Here is a 21,890-nt window from a genome sequence, read left to right on the forward strand (position 1 = left end):
CATCATAGGACACCTGATGTTGCAATATCTACCGAAAAATGTTTCTTTTATGATTTTGATGAAAAGCAACCCTCAGGGTATGTAAAATGACAAGTTTGAAAAGCTGACAATTTATTACCCCAACCCACATATAAACATTAAGTGGCACAAAAAATAAAGTTGTACTTGCAAATCAATTGGAAGTTGTGCGATTTGACAGACAGACGGGGTAAGGTGTTGAGTGCAGGGATGATAGGATGGAGGAAGGGGGGAGGCAGAGGATGAAGTAATGTGCCTGCAGAAGGCGCTCCAGCCGGGGGTCAGATCCTGTTCATGGAAACCATCTGGCCAGCTCCGTCTGAGCCACACCAAACATACAGTACACATGATCCTCCTTTTCTATCTCTCTCTCGCTTTTCCTCCTGCAGATTTTAATTTTATCCTCCTCACTCGCTTCCTAACCGTCTCCTTTCCAACACTCTACCTTTTCTACCCCACCACTTCTTCTCCTCCTTTTTCTCTCTCACAAAAAAAATATATCCTACTCATTAATGCATGGCAGCTGCAGGGAGCAGTGTTACTTCATTTTTCCATGGCAACGGGCTCTCTGTTTCAGCAGATCCCATTTCAGTTTTGGTAGCAACGTGCTCCTTTGCCAGCGCTGAACACATTCATGTGTTAAATAGAAGGAATTATTGCAAAATTCCTGAAATAGAATCACCGTTCCTGATCACTGGCAATTATTATCAGGGCCCGCGGAGAACGCAGGCGTCCCCGGGGAGGACGGGGCTGAGGAGGGGGAGATGACAGGATGAGAAGGGGCAAGGGTGAGTCGCGGGAGAGAGGAAATAAGCGAGGGGGAGAAACGAGAAGGTAAGAGAGCTCCAGAGATGTGCTGTGTGCGAGGAGTACCGAGATGAGTTGGATAAAGAGTGAGGGTCAGAGCTCCAAGGCTGAGGGCAAGTGGCCATCTGAAGATGAGCCAGCCCACTCTGGCCTGGGCGACAACTGCAGCGCTGCCCTTCAGGCCTAATGTGAAGTGACTACTAGAATAACACCACCTACACATATCGTAGCCTTGCATGACCAGGAGACTAGTGGCCTCTTTGGGGGAAAAACACACACATCTTTCATGATCTTTGCTGTACGTAATCTGAACGAGACTCTGCCATCTTGGGCCTGAGGGGCTCAGTTTGGATGGTACGTCTCTCTGACCTCACCACGCCTGTGTTGCAATGGTGGGACAAAGACACTGGCTCGTTTGGTCTTAGCGAATGAAGGACTTAGCGGAAAAAGGACTAAGCGGTCCTTTCTTCTTTCTCTCAGTTCATCTTTCCCGAGGAGTATCTACACTGATCAATGACTGGTTCAGACAGTGGTTGGCATAGCTTCATGTGTAAACTGAAGCGTCTCTCTTTGGGCTAGCAGGTCTGTCTTTATCATGGACAGTTCCTTAAGGAGATTAAAAGAAGTTCTCTGATGGCTTCTGAATGGATTACGATAACGTTTTGTCCGTTTTCGTTGCAGGCTGAGAATCGCCCATCGTTCCTTGTGAGGTAACGGGAGCAGAGGGTGCTATGAACTGAGACAGGCCAGGATTTGAAGTCACAGAGGAACCCCGGCTCCGAATCATTTCTGGGGTTTTAGTTGAAGCACTCGGCTACAGATAGAGCGTGACACTCGTGGATTCAGATAATAATTTGTACATTAACCGCGTGTGATGGGGTCATCACCGGGAATGAATGCTGACTCGGCCTGTCATTGAAAAAGACAAGTATGGTGTGAAGAAGGCTACAAATAGAAGCAGCGCATGTTCGGCTTTTTCCAGCTGCTGTTCTGGTTTTAGACTTTGAGTGGGATATAAGACATTACATAGCTACACTCAAGTCACACTGTAATGAAATGCACAGGGCAGTGGGACAGAAGTGCTTGCACAGATTTTTTTTTTATTGTAGGTTCCTTGAGGTAAGATAAAGGATGATGCAGCAGAGTGCATTAGACCTTGAAATGTATGACTCCAAGATGAAAATACACAGCGTGTTTTATTCCACTCTATGCTCTTTGTGAACTGCTGACACTGGTGGAATAAATGACAACAGACAATGGCTGAAAATGTGAGCCTCGTGTACTGTAGCTTTTCCAATCTGCATCTGCAGTCGAGAATCTGAGCAAGACCTCTACCTTCTTACCATCCGTATTAAAGAATGTACATCACACGAAGCATCGTGGCTGCATCTGAGAGCAGGACAATGAGAATTTAAAAACAATTTACACAATCACCAGCTATCACGTGTCCCGATTCTGTTTAAACAGCCTAAAGTGGTCTCAGCAGCCGTAGAATAATACATTATTTTTGCAACTTTTCCCTCCCCCATCTCATTCCGCCACCTTCGCTCTACACCCCCCCCCGCTCCTCTCTGCAAAAAAAAAAAACCCGAGAGAGCCCCACATGCCAAATTGGGCACATGTGCAGCAGAAGTGTGAGCCATTAGGTATTCTGTTTACACCGCACTAAAATAAATGGAGTGGTTTTAAGTTTGGGGATATCCAAGGCCCGGGGTACCAGCTGTCGGTTTGTTCGGGCTTGGTCCGCTTCCACCCCCGTGTCAGCGGGACAGACTGTTTCCTAATTACTGCTGCAGTACGCAGTGTGGTCCCGGTCGCACAGCCGAGGGGGACAGAGGGAAGTGGAGGCTATGACGGGCTCAGCAAACTATTAACGGGTTGAGTTAACTTTTGTGGAAGTACTGTAAACAGCTCAATGGGCTGACATGGGACCCGGGCTCTGAAGCCTTATTTCAGTTCACATGCGTCATGCCCCCTTTCAAGTTTGACTGACGTCAGTTTGTGTGGTCCTAGCAATAAGAATTAAGATGAATTAAGAATGGTTGGTTGGACCTCTGCATCACTGGCTATTGTTTACATGCACAAAAAGCCGTATTCACATTAAAAACTGATTTAGTTTATTTCCCTGGAACGGAGTATCCCTGTTAAGAGAAAACTTCTGTGTACTCCTGTGATGATCCGCCTGCAGAAACAACACACTGCCGTAAAAGGTATGAAAACAGCATCCTGTGAAGAGAGGGTCGTCCGGTTCGATCCTTGACTGCTACGAGTCCTGTGCCGAAGTGTCCCTGAGCAAGACACTGAACCCCAAACTGCTCCCAATAAGCTAGGGATGGGTTAAATGTAGAAGTTCGTAAATTTCGTTTATGATCCCTGTAGTGATGTGTGAGATGATAGTCAGTTGTCGTCACCATGTGACCATCGCGTTGTTTGAGTGTGACGGAGGAAATACTTCCATGCTGCAGTGATCTGTGGGATAGTTACGATCAGATCAGTGAAGTATTTTAACACAGTTCTGATGTTTACAGTGGAGAAACAAAGTAAGTTGAGTAAGAGAAATGCTAAAAGAATACATCCCAGTAACGTCTGCATCCTGTAGACCAGCAGTCATACATGAACCTACTGTAACACAAAGATGTACATAATCGTCAATCAGGAATGTGCAGAACCACATGAGTACAGAGTGCGTGGACACACACGTGTGCACACACCATGACGTTCTGGTCCTGCATCAAGAGGAGCCCTGTCAGAGGGTTGTCGGCACTTCCTGATATATTTCAGATGGGTCTGGTTGTGATGTGGGCTCTGCTAACCGGTCCAGTCAAGATGCAGCGAGCGTCCACACAATGGGAGCACTTAACCACCCAGTCAGACACTTAGATGGACGGACGAGGGGACGTCCAGCGAGCCAGACAGTCAAACAGAGATTCAGCCACAAAGAGACACCAGACGCTACGCATAACAAATGGCAAGCTAACAAAGGTCCCTAGAAGCCATATGGTCACAAACCACAGAGAGAGAGAAGCTGGGCCAGGCTAAGCTAAAGCTCCGAGCCTCAGAGAGACAGAGGAGGACAGGGAGAGGGGTTAATGGTCCCTTAAGTAGATCTGGAGTTTGGAAATGTGAAACTGCTCCCTGATGTGTGTGACGGCCAATAACGTCTGTATGAAGTCAAGTCAAAGAGCACTAAGTAGGCCTTTTTCCTGATGCTTGAACGCAAAAAATAAATGTGGTACAGATATTGGGAAGCGGAGGATTCAAGGATTTGTTATTGTCATTATACAAAAGGTGTGATTGGGTGGACTCTTGTTGACATGGGGCCTTGACCCCTCAGTTCTATAGGGACATGCCACTGGACTCCTCTGCCATCAAAAGGACTGGATGCAGTGAAATCTTGCTCATCATTTACTGATGAGCGACATCAAAGGCCACCAACCCAAGGAAATGGGTCTTACCTGATACACAAGTCAGAGTACAACAAGAATGGCAGGGAGTATAGTTTGGTACCTGCAGAGTAAGGCGTTTGACAACATCCCAGGCTTGGGCGATGAGCTCCTTCATTCTCTCCTCTGAGGTTGTCCACGACTCCCCCACTGTGGTGTCGGGCATCACCTTCATGGGTATGGACAGGGGACGTGATTCTGGAGGAGACAGAAAGTACTTCAGTACCGTGTTTATCTAGTAAATTAGTTTTGTATTTGGGATGAAGGGTCCTGGGTAATTGATGAGTATTACACAGAAGTACTGTAGAACCCTTTACAATGTAATATAAGATCAATATATGGTACATGAGACTGTGCACTGTCCTGCATTAAACCTTTATTTTTAGATTCCATATTGTAAAAACTATGTCTTCTTCATGTCTTTTTTGATGACAAGGCAGGACTAAGTGCTAAATAAATACTGTGAAAGTATTAAAACACATAATCCATAGAGAAATACTCACAACCTGTATTCAGAAACTGTGCCTTCAAACAAGCATGTATAATAATACCAAATATATAATAGTATTGTGTTTTTGTATTTTGATGCTTTCGGAAAAATATCTTTTTCTTAAACATTGAACTGAAGTGACTTGAACTGAATCATACCAGCTGACAGGAAGTAAACATGGACTAAAGCTGTTGAAATATACCTGCAGAGGTATATTCTGACAGACAGTATGCTAACATCAAAAGCACGTCAACATAGCAGAGACCTGAAAGTGAGCATACGTCTCCTTCAACTCCTTATTTTCATTCAGCATACAGTATCATGTTATACGATGTTAAACTGACACTTCATTGAGGTGATGTAATGTTGGCACTCGGGTTTCTTGTCTCCTACAGGAGAGGGAACTATGGGAACTGAGAGAATGCATGCACACACAGCGTGTCCTAGACATGACATGGCCTGCTGTGCCTGCTGTGGTCCAGACGAAGGTCGATTGTCTGCGCTGACACTCATGGCAACAGCCAAGCACACAAGTCCCACAGCAACAACCCCGCCGACTAGCCTCTGCACCAACCCTGTTAACCGGAGGGTCGAAGTGTTCAATAGACAGTTGTTGTGAGAGGAGAAGACGCAGACAAAGTGGAAACTGAGAGAGGGAGGCGCAGATGCAGAAATGGATGAGACAGAGGCGTATACACATATTGCACCAGGTTAGCCTGAGGTCTGTGGATGTTAAAGCCATCAGGGCGTCAGAGGTGAGGGAAGGAGGGGGGGGGGGGTCCCTCTGAAGACACATTAAGACATATTCCATGATTTAAAAGGTCTGCCTTGCTCAGCATGCTCTATCCCACAGTGGTCATGAAACAGCAGCGATGTCCCAGAACCGCAGCGCCTCCTCAGACGCCGAACGGCTCCCACATATCACAAAAAAAACAGCCAAACGGGTTGGCACGGCAACGGGAGCGTGTTGCCGGGGCAATAGGGCAAAGATGGACGGTCACCGAACCTGGTTTTGCAGTCGCTGTGGCGACCTGCCTAAAAACTTGTGGATGGGAGCGTGTGCTTGACTGAGGTCACAGGTGTGTGTGTGTGTGTGTGTGTGTGTGTGTGTGTGTGTGTGTGTGTGTGTGTGTGTGTGTGTGTGTGTGTGTGTGTGTGTGTGTGTCTGTGCGCCTGTTCAACAAGAAGAAACCAGACCGAAGGCCGACATCATGGTGTCTGGACTCTGGTACAGTATTTTCTCACACTCGGCTCCAGGTGCCTCTGGCAGTCGGGGACTATGGAACGGACCGTTTCTGTCATGATGCCTAGAGTCGGCGTTGCGTCATCACGTACTACACGCAGCACTTTGACTGCGCTGTATATTCTGTGCGTTTGACAACCCACATTATCCAATTAACTCTTCTCCCCCATTCTTATTGGTGCACCACATTGTTTCTGTGAGCCTTGTACACAACCAACTTTTATATACTTATATGCACACACACGGTCGCACATGGAAGAAATTGACTTTGACAGGACAGATTGTGTTTCACGGACTGTCTTTCCCTGAGTAATGTGCTGCACAAAACCGCTGTGATATCATTGGGTTGTCAATAGCGTTTTGTCGTCGAGGGGCTGTGTGTGTCAGAGTATTCCTGTCTCACTGCATTAGAGAGCCGTTTCCTGTTGAGCTCTGCTCTGCGGGGGACCCACACAGACGTGACAGAGCTCTGTGGGTGCCGGTCTCTGTCATGTGGCCCGGCTGTCTAGACTTCACCCCCAGGGACCGGACCTGCAGAGCGGTGCATCTGCATGTGGAAGTTCTTTGGGGTGCACCCACGTTGACATCAATGTCTGTGCACACAGTGCGTTGTTTGAAGTGTGTGAGTGTGAATGAATATTGGTGGTTACCACAGTCTCGCTACTTACGTCAGTGTCCTGGTTGTCCCCACTCCACCCCCCCCTCTTCCAAACCCGGAATACATCTTTGTCCAACCAAGCAGCGCTGTACGACATTGGAAAATACAAACACAAACATAGACTGTATCCACACACGCAGACCTGACAACACACAACAGAATAAACACTCCCCAAACACACTTGAACAAAGTCCCTCTGACCTAGACAAATAATCTCTTACACACCGTGAAGCTTAGTGTATACCCGCCGCAGAGAAGCCGGCGCGAGGAAATGACGTGATCACGGACAGCGCACGGGGTGCGGAGGCTCCGGACTTGGTCGTGCGCCTCTGAATTTTTGTAACTTGGCTCTTGTACCTGTGCATTTTGAGTTTAAATGCGCGATTGTGAAAATGCAAGCTTACGTGAGTGAGTAGGTATGCAGCGTGCCACATGTAGTGTGCACTCGCGTAAACCTGTGGAACTAATTTTATTAGGTCGTATTAATACATGTGTACATACGAGCACAGAGCCTGAAATTGGGCCAATAATTGCAGTTGTAGCAATCACTATTAAATTCAACTTTTAACACCCTACACCTTGTGGTTTTAAATCAATGCCACCTTTAAAATGTTCATCTGAGTGGTGTTCTACAGGAGCCATCCCTCCTCTTGATATTACCACCTTGTGGCCACATCTCAAAGGTGGTACTGGCTGCATTTGAATAATTTACTAATACATTTACTAATCCTTTAGACCTTCAGGCTAACCTTCACCTGAAATAGACCAAGCAAAGAAGTCTTTCTAACTTCAGGGGGTAGGCAAGACTGTGAATGTCCTTCCCAGGAGAGAGTCTGTTGGACCAATCAGAGAGTGTGCTAAAGTACAGCAGAGGCAGTAACAATGCAAGGCCAGTCTGCACTCCGCTTTGTTTTAAATACCATTCCAGGACTCTGTTTGTTAATCCTGGGGTCATTATTTGGAATGAAACTGCCATATCTTGTTATAGTGACTTGGCGCCCGCCATTTCTGCAGGGAGGGGATTGAACAAAAAAAAAGAGGGAGGCAGGCAGGGACAGAGAATGAGAAAGACAGAGAGAACACAAGAGGTTGAAATTCAAATGAAAGAGAAATATGACAGGAGCGCCCAAAGCTCTTAAACCTGCCCAGGCCTAACAAGTCCTGAGAGTCCTCTTAAAGTGGGGTTATTCCCCCTGTCTCGTGCCATCTCAGCCATGTCCTCATTTTCACCCTCTCTGAGACCATTAGGCTAATATCTTATTGGCCAAAGTTTGACCGTACACCCTCCCTTTCCCCTCTCCTCTCCTCTGTTTTGTTCTCACTCTCTCCCACCACTCCCCGCTTTCTCTCCCAGTGTTCGGCTGCTGTGCAGGGCTGCCAGTCCCGTCCCCCATAAACATTCTGATGGTGACTATTCATCCTCTCCATCGCATCTCCCCACGAGTGAAGGGCCCGGGTCTTTTAAGCCCACGGCCTGGGCCGAGAGACGCGGAGCCCCGTCTCTCGGCCACACATTTTTCCTCTTACCTGTAGCGCTATCTATCGGTCTAGATTGTTTTGGTGTGAGTTGCCGAGTGTTGGAGATATCGGCTGTAGAAATGTCTGCTTTCACTCCAATTTAATGGCGCTAGATGGCACTCTGCTCGTGGCGATCATGGCACCAAATAGATGCATCACGAGCCAAGGGTGTATCTCGGTAGAAAGAAAATAGTTCCTATATGAAACTGCTCACAACCAGGCCTGTGCGTTATCATGAGTAACCGGGTCATGATTCCTGGAAAGACACATTAATGTTGATTTTTTTTTCAACATTAATGAAAGCACCACAAGCTGACAGCCATGTGTCATTATATTGGAGAGAAGGCAGACATCTTTACGTTGATACCTCCAAAATTAGGCAACTCACACAAAAACAATCTAGACGGGGGAAGAGGGTAAATGTGCATTTTAGATTTTGGGGTGAACTGTTTATTTAAAGGCGAGAAACAAATCAGCGTTGCCTCATTTGATTTACAACAAAATTCCGCTGCAGCAAAACACGCTGAAATTCACTCTGAGTTAACAGTCAGGCGGCCATATGTCCTTCCCAAGTGGTTGAGCAAGGCGCCCATAAAAAGCAGCCCGATGGAGGAAGCCCCATGGTTTCCCCAAGCCGCCTGCTATCTTCCCGGTATGTTCCCTTTTACAAATGGTTTACAGTGAGTTGAAGTGTTGTATATTCTGTTACAGCTGCGTGCAGAATCAACGATGAGGCTCTTTAATAATCCTGCCCGCCTATTTGTTTTGGATGCGAGTCTCTGTTTGTTTAAATATTTACGCAACTCCATTCGTTACGAGGTTATGGAAGCCGCCGCGGAAAAAAGTGGCAGCGTGGCCGGGTCGACTGGGGAGGGGGTTGGCAGGAGGGCAGTGTCTTCAGAGCTTGATCTCGCCCCATGCTTTAGGAAGTCCCCTAATAACCAGTCAAGGTAACTGAGGAGGGATGACTTCTCAAGTCAGGCATGCGGAGACAGACCGATGTCTCTGGCGGGAAGAAAAGCGAGGAAGAGGATCGCAGAGTTCGGCCCGATCGTGCACAGCATCGCTATCCAACCTATACAATCTCTATATCCTAAAGAGAGGGGAGAGCACAGAGTCTTTACCAGCCAGACCACGACACAACATGTAAAGAATGAAAACAAAAAAAGACACGTCTTCCTACTGCGACACCAAGAACCCTTTGAAACATCCCTCGTGAAATCATCTCAACCCGGTTTCCAATCCCCCTGCCACCCCATGTTCCTTTGTCATTTGAACCAAGCCCCCTCCAGCCTGCACACTAATCCACCCCAACTTCCCTCTCTCCTCCTCTCACTTCAACCCCACAAACCACAGCCAACATCCACAGAGGCCTAAGACCCTTATCATTCATGAAAAGCAGAGAAGGGATACATGAGGACAAATCTATTCCCCACACAGAGGGTCCTGGACTCCTGGGGAGGAGGTTTGTACGGGCGGCTCATGGGTGTGCGGAGGCCAGAGTCCCCTACAGACTGCAGCCATGCTCCTGGGTGAGAGGGGGGGGGGGGCTCCTATCTCATTATTCCTCCTCATTCTTGTTTTCTTTCCCCATTCCAACCATCATTACCTTGATAAATCATTGACTTTACCAGAAAAATTAAACTATATAAATAACTCCACAATGAAAATATTATCCCCTTCTGAAAAGCGCACAGCAGCCAATAAAAACCTGCCTGACTTCCATCAGGCTACTTGGGCTCGGATCGTAGCTATGTATGACTGTGTGGTTCTGCCTGAAGTCCTCTCATCAGTTCTCTCTCTCTCTCTGTTAAACATGTGTACAAGCATGCATATGTTCCTTTCTTTCTCCAGAAATATATTGATTTATGTCCTTCCACAATACACGTCTCTCAACCATGAAACCTGGACTTTCCTTCCTGTTCCCAACCTTCTTGCTGGCGCACTACGGGTTGAGATCACAGAAAAGCCATCAGTAGTGAAACGTCTCTGTGAGGCCCACAGAGGAGGCTGCCACCAGACATCGTCTTCTGACCGATAATAAGAACAATGCAAATGTTTCCATGTCTCGCTTTCTCTTTCTGGTGCTCCCAGTAAACAGCACAATTACATCTAATCCCATCATCCAGACCACTAGCAGACAGGAACTAAGACAACAGTCCTCCTTCCAACCTTTGACAAGCGCGGCCAGGTCCTAAGGATAAGTTTCTCAGCAAAGAGAAGTATGTTCTCAGGGCTAATTTTAGGATTGAAAAGCAAAGCTAGTGAGATCATTACTCTGGTAGATGGAGAACAATGAGAAGCTCGGGACCGGGGAGGCTCTCGATCAGAAACGCCGTGCCGCTGCCAACGAGAACATTCATTAGGGCCAAATAAAGAAAAATACTTAGGTTAGTTTTTATGTGAACCAATTTGTGGCGTAATGGTGTGGGCAGACAGAGATCGACCTCGAGACTGAGGAGAGCCGACTTGTTTTCGGAGTGGCCCGTTCTGCGGCCCTGTCTTCTGAAGGATAATCACAGAAAAACAACGGTTAACACCTCTTTAATGGTCAAAGGCCTCAGCCTCTAGTCTGTCCACCAGATCATTAGTCAGAAAAAAGCCTGATGGACTGACCAGAAATATTAGCTTTTATAAAAGCTAACAAGAGCCATACAATTATGAAAAAGGATAACTTTAAAGCATAAAAAAACACCAGTATTTGTACTGTAAGTGTGTTCAAGTGTGTTCAAAAAGAAACATTATTCCTCATGTGATGGAGAGCCAATCTTAATTGCAGACGTGTAACTACTGTATATCTATAATATATGTTACCATGTGCTGCGTTCAAAGTCGCTGTCATCCAACAGAACTGACTTGGCTCCAGTTCAGCCGACGCTGGTTCTGAGAGTCAGCGACGCTTAGTAACATGTGGCCTGTATATTTAACGTGTGTAGCGACTAAAACCAGAGAGGCAGAGAGGCAGAGTGAAATATCTTGTTGCCAAATGGAGTCGGAGCGGATACGGGGGGTGAGACTTGAGCCGGGCAGACCCACACCGCCCCCGGTATGATATCACCTTGCCCTCGGTGCTTTCTGGGGAAATGATCTGCGGTGAGCTGGCCCTGCGTGTCTCTGTACATTTGCCTACACATTAACAGGCACCTTACGAAAGCCTGCAGGAAAGTCCCCCCCTTGATTGCTGCGAAACTGTAGCTAGGCTGAGTGTGGTAACAAAACAACATAACACTCGCTTTACATCATAAAAGTGCCAGGCATGCGTTCAAGTGGCCAATTGGAAGCAGGGACATCTAGCGAGTGCAATTGTTCAGAAGAGGCTTTGAACTGCTGAAAACACTCTGAAAATGATTTTCTTCCAGCGGATTATGATTTGTTCTACGATTCCCCAAGGTGATTTCTGCGGGGAAATCAATAGCTCCAGTGGAAAACTATGATAACCAATAGGCACAGAGAGAGGCCGCGCTCGCCAGTTCATAATCGGGCGGAACAAAACACCGCTCTATATCAATATTCCATACATCCAGCATATCGGCTCATTGAATCTGATAATGGCATCTCAAACAAGCGCACTCTGGACATGCAGACTTAGATTTTTAATTGACCACTTTAATGCATGGTCAGAGGACATACTGTGGGTGCCTGAGAGGGGCCTGTAACCTGGAGGTGAAAATCTAAAGGAAGAGGAATAAGTTGAAACAGTACTGTACCATTGATACCGTTTCTGTAGGAATATTTTGAGGAATGTACAATGTATTGTTTTTTTTCAGTGTTCAATCAGGCGGCAACTTCTGGTTCTGAAGTGATGCAAATGCAGATGTGTCTTAAAGCTGCATTCTCTCTCATGCCCAGCAGGGGGCGACTCCTCTGGTTTTATAGAAGTCTATGAGAAAATGACTCTACTTCTCTCTTGATTTATTCCCTCAGTAAACATTGTAAACATGAGTTTATGGTCTCAATCGCTAGTTTCAAGTCTTCTTCAATACAGCATGATGTTCATTTAGTAAATTATGGTCCATTTAGAGTCAAATAGACCATAAAACAGAGTATGCTTTAAGGCGGGCTTACTGTGATTGACAGGTCTCTACCAGAGACCGTACACGCTGTCTCTAAGTCACTCCTCCGCAGTCCAAATACGGTCACTTCCGTTCATTGGTTGCAAAAAGCCAAGCCAATATTTTGAGTTGCACACTTAAGTCACTCTAATCTGCAGTGAACCACCAGCATTGTGGTTACTGTTAGAGCCTCATGACGTCTTCTCCTGAAGCTCGGCTGAGTAGCAGCACCGGTGGCAATCCAGTTGGCCGGCTGCCGCTGCTGAGCCCGGGCCAGTCTCATGTGTTTACTCCCCATGCGTCGCTGTGAATGGCGGTCCACACACGTGTTGACTCCAACTGGCAAACAAACCTGCACACATCTCCTCTGTTTACCCACATAGATGACTGAAGACTGAAAAATAAAACCCCCTTAGAGTCCCCTGAGAAATGATGTGCCGGCAACTAGAACCGAGCCTTGTCATATATCTGGACGTGTATTTGTCGTCACGTTAGAACAAGCACATTGGAACTATCGAGGAAAATGTCAAATGGTGATTTTGTGAAAAGAAGAAAAAAGCATCCGTTCCAAAAGAGGACAAATTAGCTGCTTAATTTCAATTCATTTCTTACAAACATACAATTTATGAATTTGCCTGAGAAGCTTGCTCCATCACAGCTCAGCTCACGGCCCATCAAGACACAATGGTCATTTCTCAGCTGCATTCACATCAGCTCTGCCCATTGGTAAATCATCATGGCTTACGGATTCAATCTCAGCTAAACAGCCGGATAGGATGTCCCCGATGAGAACGCGCAGCAATTACAAATAGATTCTGAAAAATCCGTCAGATCACTCACTGCAGCTAAATGGCTGCAGAAGATGAAACGCAGCGTGCTGACGGGAGACAGCAGGAGACAGCTTTATGTCCAGCTGACGGTCAACAGAATAAACACCACAGGCATGCATGATAAACTAATAACTCGGCTTTAAGGGCTGACCCAGAGTGAGCTCCCATTACCTCCCTCCTGTTTAAACATCCAGCTATTAAGGCAATTAATAAATCATCTTTACGGAGGCTAATTCCAATCACAACATGCTAGATGTCAGCAGCTCTTCTCATGAGGTGAAAAATTGACCCACATATGTTATTGCCATGACCTTTGGTCTTTTAGTCCTGGCTCACCAGCGTTCTAATGAGTCTCACTTTCAAACCCAGTCTCGCGTCAAAATGTGTAAACGCTCCGTATGACCACGGCCAAGAGGTTTCACAATAACTGCTAAAAAAGTGTGAGATGCCCACGTTTCTTTGGCCTGTTCTCTTCTATTGGCCTGCGTCCAGTTTGAAAGAAATAGTTTTGCAGCTAGCGTAAAGCCGGCTACGTCCCCATCATAGACCGTATATAAGAAGGAGATGTAGTCATCGCGATGTCATCCATTGGTTGGTGGACTAGCGTTTTGAAGCCTCGAGTTCGGCATTTTGGCCGTCGACATCTTGGCTTTTTGCAACCCGTGAACATAACATTAACATTAACTCACGTTTACAATGTTTACTGAGGTAATACATCAAGAGAGAAGTAGAGTCATTTTCTCATAGACGGCTATACAACCAGAGGAGTCGCCCCCTGATGGCCATGAGAAAGAACGCAAGTTTAAGGCACTTTTCAGAACCAGAAAAGGGCAAAAAAAACAAACGTAAGTATGTCACAATTTTAGAGCCGTTATTGTGAAACTAATAAAGTGCTGCAGGAATTAAGTGAGTGAATTAAGCAGCTTTTACATGACTTGAAAAACATGGCTGTTAACAAGTGTTTAAATGAGACTACAAAATATAATCACTACAACACTAGTCCTCCTTTAGCTTAGTGGTGGTGAGGTGAAGTCATGTGACAGTGGTGGAGTTCCTTTATAGCCTAACTGGAAAGTTTCCTTAGTTTCCTTCTTCATGTAAGTATCATCAACGTTTGTTTGCCACTTACTTTCTGCAATAATCCAAACTCCCATTGTCCAGGGAACCAGAGCGACGCTGACTTCCTGGGTTGGCCTACAGAAATGCGTCATCCCTGCAGCACTCTATAAGTTTTGCTCTGTGGACCAATGCAGCTTTCATACATTTTGATGTGTGACTGGAGTTGGTGGATTTTTACCTGAGTTGCCTCAGCAAGCAGCGCTTCCCACATTATTCTACATTACACAACTGTTACCCAAGAGAAAGCTAATTACCAGGATAGATCAGTCTGCATATCAAGTTTCTGTGTATCCAGTATCCACAACAACATGGCCAGCCAACCCTTGGGAATATAAGGAATTAACATTCCGTTTATCATCCTCCAATTAATCACAGGAACAATCTATTAATAAGAGAAATGAGTTGGAACAGAAAGTCAATTCATGAATCTCAAAAAAAAACCTATCAAGTATCACCAACAACCCAAGAACATTTTTCATTCATGTCCCAAGATATGTGGTCATCCTCGCATACTGAGAAACATAGTAGATTTAATTGTAGAAGGAATGCATTATTATGTAACAGATAAGGCGGTTCCAGGATGAAGGAAACAGAATACCTGCTGTGCTGCAAGTCCTTCTCTGCAGCGTTGAGCTGCAGTCTATTAAGATCTTCTGACTGCAGGGAGGCTTATTGTTTCACCATGATTGAAACCACAAGGGCTAAATGCCTCTGCCCTCTCCTTATTCTGATTGCTCGCGGAAACAATTTGTAACTTTTCATTACATCTCCTCCTGTAACACCGCAGCCATTTCCAGGGAAGATGCTATTCATTTACTTGCGAGCGAACGTAGAGTGTTGGAGTGTTGGGGCACCGAGGGTTGGATTTCAACAAAATACAGTACCAGCCCCTAGTTACCAACGTCTTGTTTTCACTTCACAAGAGAAATATTTGGATAAGAAAGAGCATGAGTCTGACTCAGTATATGTTTCTAACTAACTAATGCAGTCCAACAATGAGATGCCTTCTACAAATAGGTCGCTAAACACTCCAAGAGGCACAATTTCAGCCCACATGTGCTGACCACTTAACATTTCATGTGTGTGATATGCGTGTGTCGTCGAGGTCGCCCATAAACTGTCTAAAATTCCAGTTTATGGGCTTTGTTTTTAGTCACTTACAAACACCTTTGTGGGAGACAGAGTGCAGACAGCATGACTAAGAAAAGAGAAAAAGACGACAAGACAAAAGACAAACAGACTGCTACCCAGATAGAAAAACAAGAAGTTAGACATCAAGTCACGGAGATGGATAGTAGTGTTGCCACGATACCGTCTCAAAAGAAATACACACAATAACACACCATGAACCTAAAACATCAGTAATAGATGAAAGAACATTGACCATAAAACGATATATGTCTTCATTAATAAAAGCAGTGGAGGGTGTGAAACGAAGCCCTAAAACAACAGGAGTGAATTATTGTACCATAACGTGCCTTAAGTACCTTCAGTGCCATGTTTCGATCCGTGAGTCTGCTTTGTCGACGAGCCGTAGACGGTCAGCAAGAAGACTTGTATAGAGCGTGCATATAAGAGAAAAACACTGTGCCTGCAGCGAGTAGTATCAGCATACCGTGCAACACTATTAGACAGCTGGCGGATCGGAGGCCGTGCACATCCACGGCCGGTGTACTCTCTTCAGTTGAGTGTTGCTGACGAGCTACAGCCTGATTTAGCGCCGTGTGCAGTGTTGGAGCCAAGGTGACTGTTTACTGACGACCCCTAATGAGAGAATATACTGTTGAGATGTGAGTAAGCAAAGATGCTGCGGTTTGGAAAAGCCATTAGTGCCGAATTCATTTTGAATGAAACAAGGAACAGAGGGAAAACCAGGAGGAAGGCAGCGTGACCTTTCAGCTGTGAGCTTTTAAAGCGAGCAAGGAAACAGCCCTAATGGCCTTCTTTTAGACTCCGAAATGTCAAAGGAGCATTTTTCCTATCGAAACACTTGACATCGGGGGGGACGTCATAGACATGCAATGTTATTTACGGCCACAGGATGACTTCACCCAAAACAGGGATTCATCACTCCTGTTGGGAGCACATTTCCCAGGGACTTAAAAAAGAAGGAAAAAAAAGACAAACAACCTCTTGCTTATTTCCCCTGACTCTTCACTGCACTGCTTTGGCAGAGAATGTTTCAACCGTTAAAGTGTTTAGAGGACTTGGAGCCTAAACACCGTGAGAGTCAAACAGTAGAGGCTGGGAAGTCTGTTTTTTTTGTTTTGTTTTTACATATTTATTTATTCGTTTTTTAAACTCTGTAACTAATTCAGTTACATGAAGCCAGCCAAGACGCTCCATCGGATCGCATCAATTAAATATGTATAGGGGAACATGAGGGGGGGGGGGGGGGGTGATTAGGTTCGTAAATGCACCATGAGTATGACATGAAAACCATCTCTGCAGTCAGTACGGCTCTGTGTCGTGTCATGGACAGCTCCTTAACAGAGCGACTGCTCCAGCCATCCTCCCAGGTAGGAGTGGAGGAGTCCTCGTGTACTGAGCAGTACGTGTGTTTGTGTTTCAGATGCTTTTTGTGATCGCCACACAATATCCCTGATGTCCACTTACAGATTCCTCCTAACTGATAACATACCATTACAAGGTATGTTGCCCTGCATTTCTTCAGTTGATGAATTGACCCTTTGTTAAGTCCCGCCCCTGGAACGTAGACTGGCCAATCATAACGTATCATCGGCCAGCTCCGACCAGGGTCCGACTACTATCAGACTCTGCTCCACAGATGCTCATGCAATGGTTTCAGATGTTCTTCATGTTCCGGCTGGTTTAGTGGATTTTGAGCTTGTAACGGTTAAACGTTGGTTAACAGTGATACTCGTTACCCGGAGAGGAGATATACGTTTCTACATAAAACCAGTGGCGCTAACATTAGCAAAGTTAGCATCATTAACTATTGTTAGCATTTCTAAGCTCCACTACCTACTGAAAGTATACTGAATGGAAACATATGCTGCTCTTGCTTTTTATAATAATTGTAACAGTGAATAAAAAACCTACCCGGCTTTACAGGAACAGTATTGTTCCTTACCTTCATTGTCTTCTGTCTCGATCTCCAGGTGATGTGGTAGTTCACTATTACTCTGTAGGCTTCTATCTTAATCTCATCATCTTTGACATCCTGGATATATCCTTCAAACACATAGTGTAGACTTTTCTGTCTACTTCTCTCTCAAATTGCTTTTTTGTTTATCTAAAATGTCTTTAGGGAGTGCAGTTAGTGACGGTGTGGGCTCCATAGTAACGTAGATCTGACAGCTTGACGACGTAACAGCGGGGGGCGTGGCTTAGCAAAAGGTCATTCGTTAGTAACTAAATTCCTTGCGCACTGGTCCTAGCACCAGGGCTGTCCTTGACTGGAGAAATTCGTAGTCGAACCAACACTCATTAGATTTTGTCGAGTAGCTGATTAGTTTATTTAATCGAAAGATCTGTAGAATTGAGTTTCTCCAAAAACAATCGTGCAAAAGCACCAATTTAAATCCAATTAGTCGACTAAGAGGTGGCCGCCCTTCCTACCACCATCAACACTAATCTAAAAGCTTATACAGTTGGTGTGTTTCACAGTCTGTTCCTCACACTAAGCAGACGCATCGGTGACGAGGTCCGGAACTCCATCTCATCTCTGTCCTCCTCTCCCTCTCTGGCCATCTCCATCCAAAAGGTTCAGAGTTTCCTACTTAGAGACCGATTTGGAAAATTCTGGAAAGGATCTAAGGATCAGACCACAGCAATGCTGCATGAGTGTGTGAGAGTGTCTGTGTGTGGCAAGTATGTACATGTACAGTATAAAACCTACCAGCATTATGTACATTATGTACGTGTGTGCTGACATGTACATGCATCGTGTGTGTGTGTGTGTGCACTGGACGGGTTTGCTCTGAACAGGGGGGTCCCAGAAAAGCGGAATACTGGCATCGAGGAAGGTTCCACACGGCCAAGCCACTCATCTATTCTGGGCATCTGCGCCCACAGTAATACTACCAGAGGAGGAAAACAGAGGAGGACATGCCTGGATATGTGGTGTCCTCTGAGAAACGGGTTCACTCAGGTGTCAGCGAGCTGTAGTGTGTTATGTAACATCATAGTAACATGGTTCCATTGCATAGAAACAGGGCTACATGCAGGAAAAATGATGGTATTCCGCTACTGAAAGACCATATCCTTAAACATAGAAACATGTGGCAGTTATTGCATGTATCAAGGGAGAAGTAACTGTCGTCGCAGTTTTCATTTGTATATTAATCTTTATGGAAAACACATCTGAAAACAAACACCTGAGAGAAGATGTTGTACAAACCTGTTCCCTTGATGCGTGTGAACCTCTCAATGCAATGTCATAGTAATATCTTCAATATCGACCTTCCAGCTCAGCCCCGGGTTAGTAAACCTACCCGTCACCGTCTTCGTTTTGACCGGGCTGCTGGCATAGTCCGACGCCTGATTGGATGGCTGTTTGGCCAGCGGTGTGCTCCCTACCGACACCTCGTCCTCTCTCCTCTTGGCCAGAGGGACTGAACCTGGAGTCTGCAATGACATCACAACATGACTGAGCACTTATGAGGCCATAAGAAAAGAGGTATGCTGTTTGATTGTAACACAATTAAATATGCTTTCAATCTGTCTTTAAAAAGAAAAAGTTATCAAGTGTAAGAGTGCAAAGTGTTCTTTATCGTTCTACTGTTGTTCTGTTAGTAAGGCCATGACCCGGAGATAACTTTAGAGAGCTTTAAAGATGTGGGTTGAACAGGAGACACAATGCATAATGCAATGCAACGCAAGACAGAAAGGGGAGGCAGAGAGAGAAAGAGAAAAATGCAGTGGAGCACAACAGAGGCCTCCAAGACCAACAAGGACTAGTGACAGCTCCGTGTTTTTTTTGAGCAGTCTCCCATGCTGCTGGCAGGCCGAACACACACACACACGCACGCACACACACACAGACACACACTGGCTGGCAGTGAGGTGGCTTAGAGACAGAAGAGTGGAAGGTTGGTCTGAAATAAGGAAACCCCATTAGAATCAGCCAGCGGCAGCACTAGGCTATGATGCAGCTGCACAAGGCTGCAGGCCAATGATGTACTGCAGCCTGAGTAAACACTCTCTCTCTCTCACACACACACACACACACACACACACACACACACACACACACACACACACACGTACGTTGATGCAGTTGTTTTTCAATGACTGGGTCGGGACCCAAAGGTTGGTTACGGTAAGATTACAAAATGGGCCTCCAAATTACATTAGTATATGAAACTACCGACCGTGGTATGACGCCAACTGACGAGGTTTTTGCAACATAACATAGGGTGAATGAAAAACTGTAAGCCAGTAGGTTAGTTGCACAAAGTCATGTTTGACTTGAAAGTCAAGTTCACTATACAGGATTCAGAGCATTAACATAGCAGCAGATGACTATTAGCTGTGTAAAGTTAAAGTGGAGCGATGTCAACCTGAGCATAGAATGAAGTTGCTCTACCTCACTGTGTGTGTTGTAATCTGAGCTACTCTGTGCTTTGTTTATGCAGCCGGACCGGCCGCACGTGCATGCTAGTGCATGTGAGTCTACCTGTTGTGCCCCACCAGCTAGCTAATTGCCACCTCTCTGCCCGCACTCATACTGCGGCTACCACTGATAAAGCAGCCCTGACCGACACCGTTGTCTCGGTCCCCCGCGGTAAACAATGTTAGCACTGTTAGCTGCTAGCTCAGCCATTGCCATTTTGAGAGCCGTCCCTTAATCATAAATTTGCTCAGGATTCCATGTTGAGTACCTTTAAAGATCTGATTGCAGTGTGTTCACAATACTCTTATTAGAAAGACTCTTCCAAACACACTCAGCAAACACTGTAATGGAGGCTTTAACAACAAATGCATTTAAGAAAGAAAATAAAATACAAAAACTATTTTGTTACTTGTTAAGTAGCAAAATGTTCTGAGTGAATATAAGAACCCTCTGGTAAGCAACAATGCAGTATATACAGTATGTCTAAGGCTTTTATTGTGAAAGGTAAGAAGAAAATAATAATATGAAAATTCCTACTTTCCACGCCCAAGTGTCCGTTTGATGCATAGCATGCAGTACATAATGAAGCACTGATTTACAGGTGATACATGACAGTAAAATACTGTCGAGACAAACAAACCATATGACTGTTTTGTTGGTTGGGGAAGAACACTCAATGGTACAAAAAACTAATTGAGTTTGAACACTTCATGAAAAATATTTCAAAGCTCCATGCTAAAAGCAGGTACCTTACCCAATGACCATCGCTCATTCCTGATGGATGACATAGTATGAGCTAACTCCTTCTACCACACACACACACACACACACACACACACACACACACACACACACACACACACACACACACACACACACACAGAGGGGCGGTGAAAACAGACTGTTTGCTTCTTAACTTTTTTTTTTTCTCCTCTTATTCCCTTTCTCTTCATTATCCACTTCCCTGTGAGTCTGCTTGCTTGACTTTTAATTCTTCTACGATGTTCCTGTGCTTTCCACCATTTTCTGATGGTGTTTTTTTATTTCCCTCCATATGTTCCTCTCTCATATCTGTCCTCTGTATTCTCTCTCTCTCTCTTTATCACACGTCTCTTGTTGGAGTCCCTGTTTGTGACGCCTGTCTCATACTTGACTTCTCTTTCTCCCTCTCCTCAACTTTTTATGCCCCCCCCCCTCTCTGTCCTCTAAAGCTCTTCTAAATTCCTCTCTTCACATGGGACATGCACGTCCTTCTCCTCTCGTCCGTCATCCCCGGCCATCCTGACCCCACCAGTCCTTGTCCTCTCCCCCCTTGTCCTTCACAGGCTGCTGTGTGGCCTTCAGCTGAAGGTCTACACCGGGCCAGGCCTTGAGGAGTGGCCCTGACAGGCAGCTGAGCTCACAGAACCACACACACATAAACAACATGTCCCCACACACACACACACACACACACACACACACACACACACACACACACACACAGCAGCCAGTGTTGTGTATCGCTCACACTGGCAGCAGTTCAACTCATAACATCTGTTTACCCTCGTACAGCAATAACCTCCAGAGTAAGGAGTCGGTGCAATTAACTCCCTCTCTCTTTCTGTCTGTCACACACTCACGCGGACGCGCGCACACACACGCACACACGCACACACGCACGCACACACGCACACACGCGCACACACACACACACACACACACACACACACACACACACACACACACACACACACACACACACACACACACACACACACACACACACACACACACGCTGACAGCTCTTCCAAACTGCAGGAGGCATGAAACAGAGCAACTTGTTAAAAAAAAAATAAAGAAAAGAAATAAAGTATTACAATATGATACTTTAATGTACTATATATATATTTATGTGCCTTTATAGGGCGAACCTGTGCTATATCCCAGGCAATCAAACGGAGCGTGTGTGTGTGTGTGTGGCGGGGGGGGGGGGTACAGAGACATTCAATGTCCATAACCATCACCATGACCCCTGTCAAATAAATAGAGAGAGAGGGGATGGAAGACAGGGAGCAGAGCACATGGGGAAAAAGGTAGCAGGGAATGAGAGGGTAGAGAGGGAGACATTTATGTTCCCTTCAGACTCTCGTGC

At 45.7% G+C, this 21,890-nt stretch overlaps 1 protein-coding gene across 1 annotated transcript in view; it reads right to left on the reverse strand.

The window, feature by feature from the left end:
* The window catches only part of LOC137891619 (intermembrane lipid transfer protein VPS13B-like), a 333,991-nt gene that overhangs the window by 182,149 nt on the left and 129,952 nt on the right, over nucleotides 1–21,890 (reverse strand). The window contains exons 21-22 of the mRNA XM_068736332.1: nucleotides 18,636–18,768; nucleotides 4,333–4,466 (exon numbers count right to left, since the gene is read on the reverse strand). Coding sequence (XP_068592433.1) covers nucleotides 4,333–4,466; nucleotides 18,636–18,768 — 267 coding nt within the window. The remainder of the gene's footprint in view (nucleotides 1–4,332; nucleotides 4,467–18,635; nucleotides 18,769–21,890) is intronic.

The sequence above is a fragment of the Cebidichthys violaceus genome, unplaced genomic scaffold (assembly GCF_023349555.1).
Source record: "Cebidichthys violaceus isolate CVI_PGR_0920_01 unplaced genomic scaffold, fCebVio1.0.p SCAF_7, whole genome shotgun sequence".
Taxonomy (NCBI): Eukaryota; Metazoa; Chordata; class Actinopteri; order Perciformes; family Stichaeidae; genus Cebidichthys; species Cebidichthys violaceus.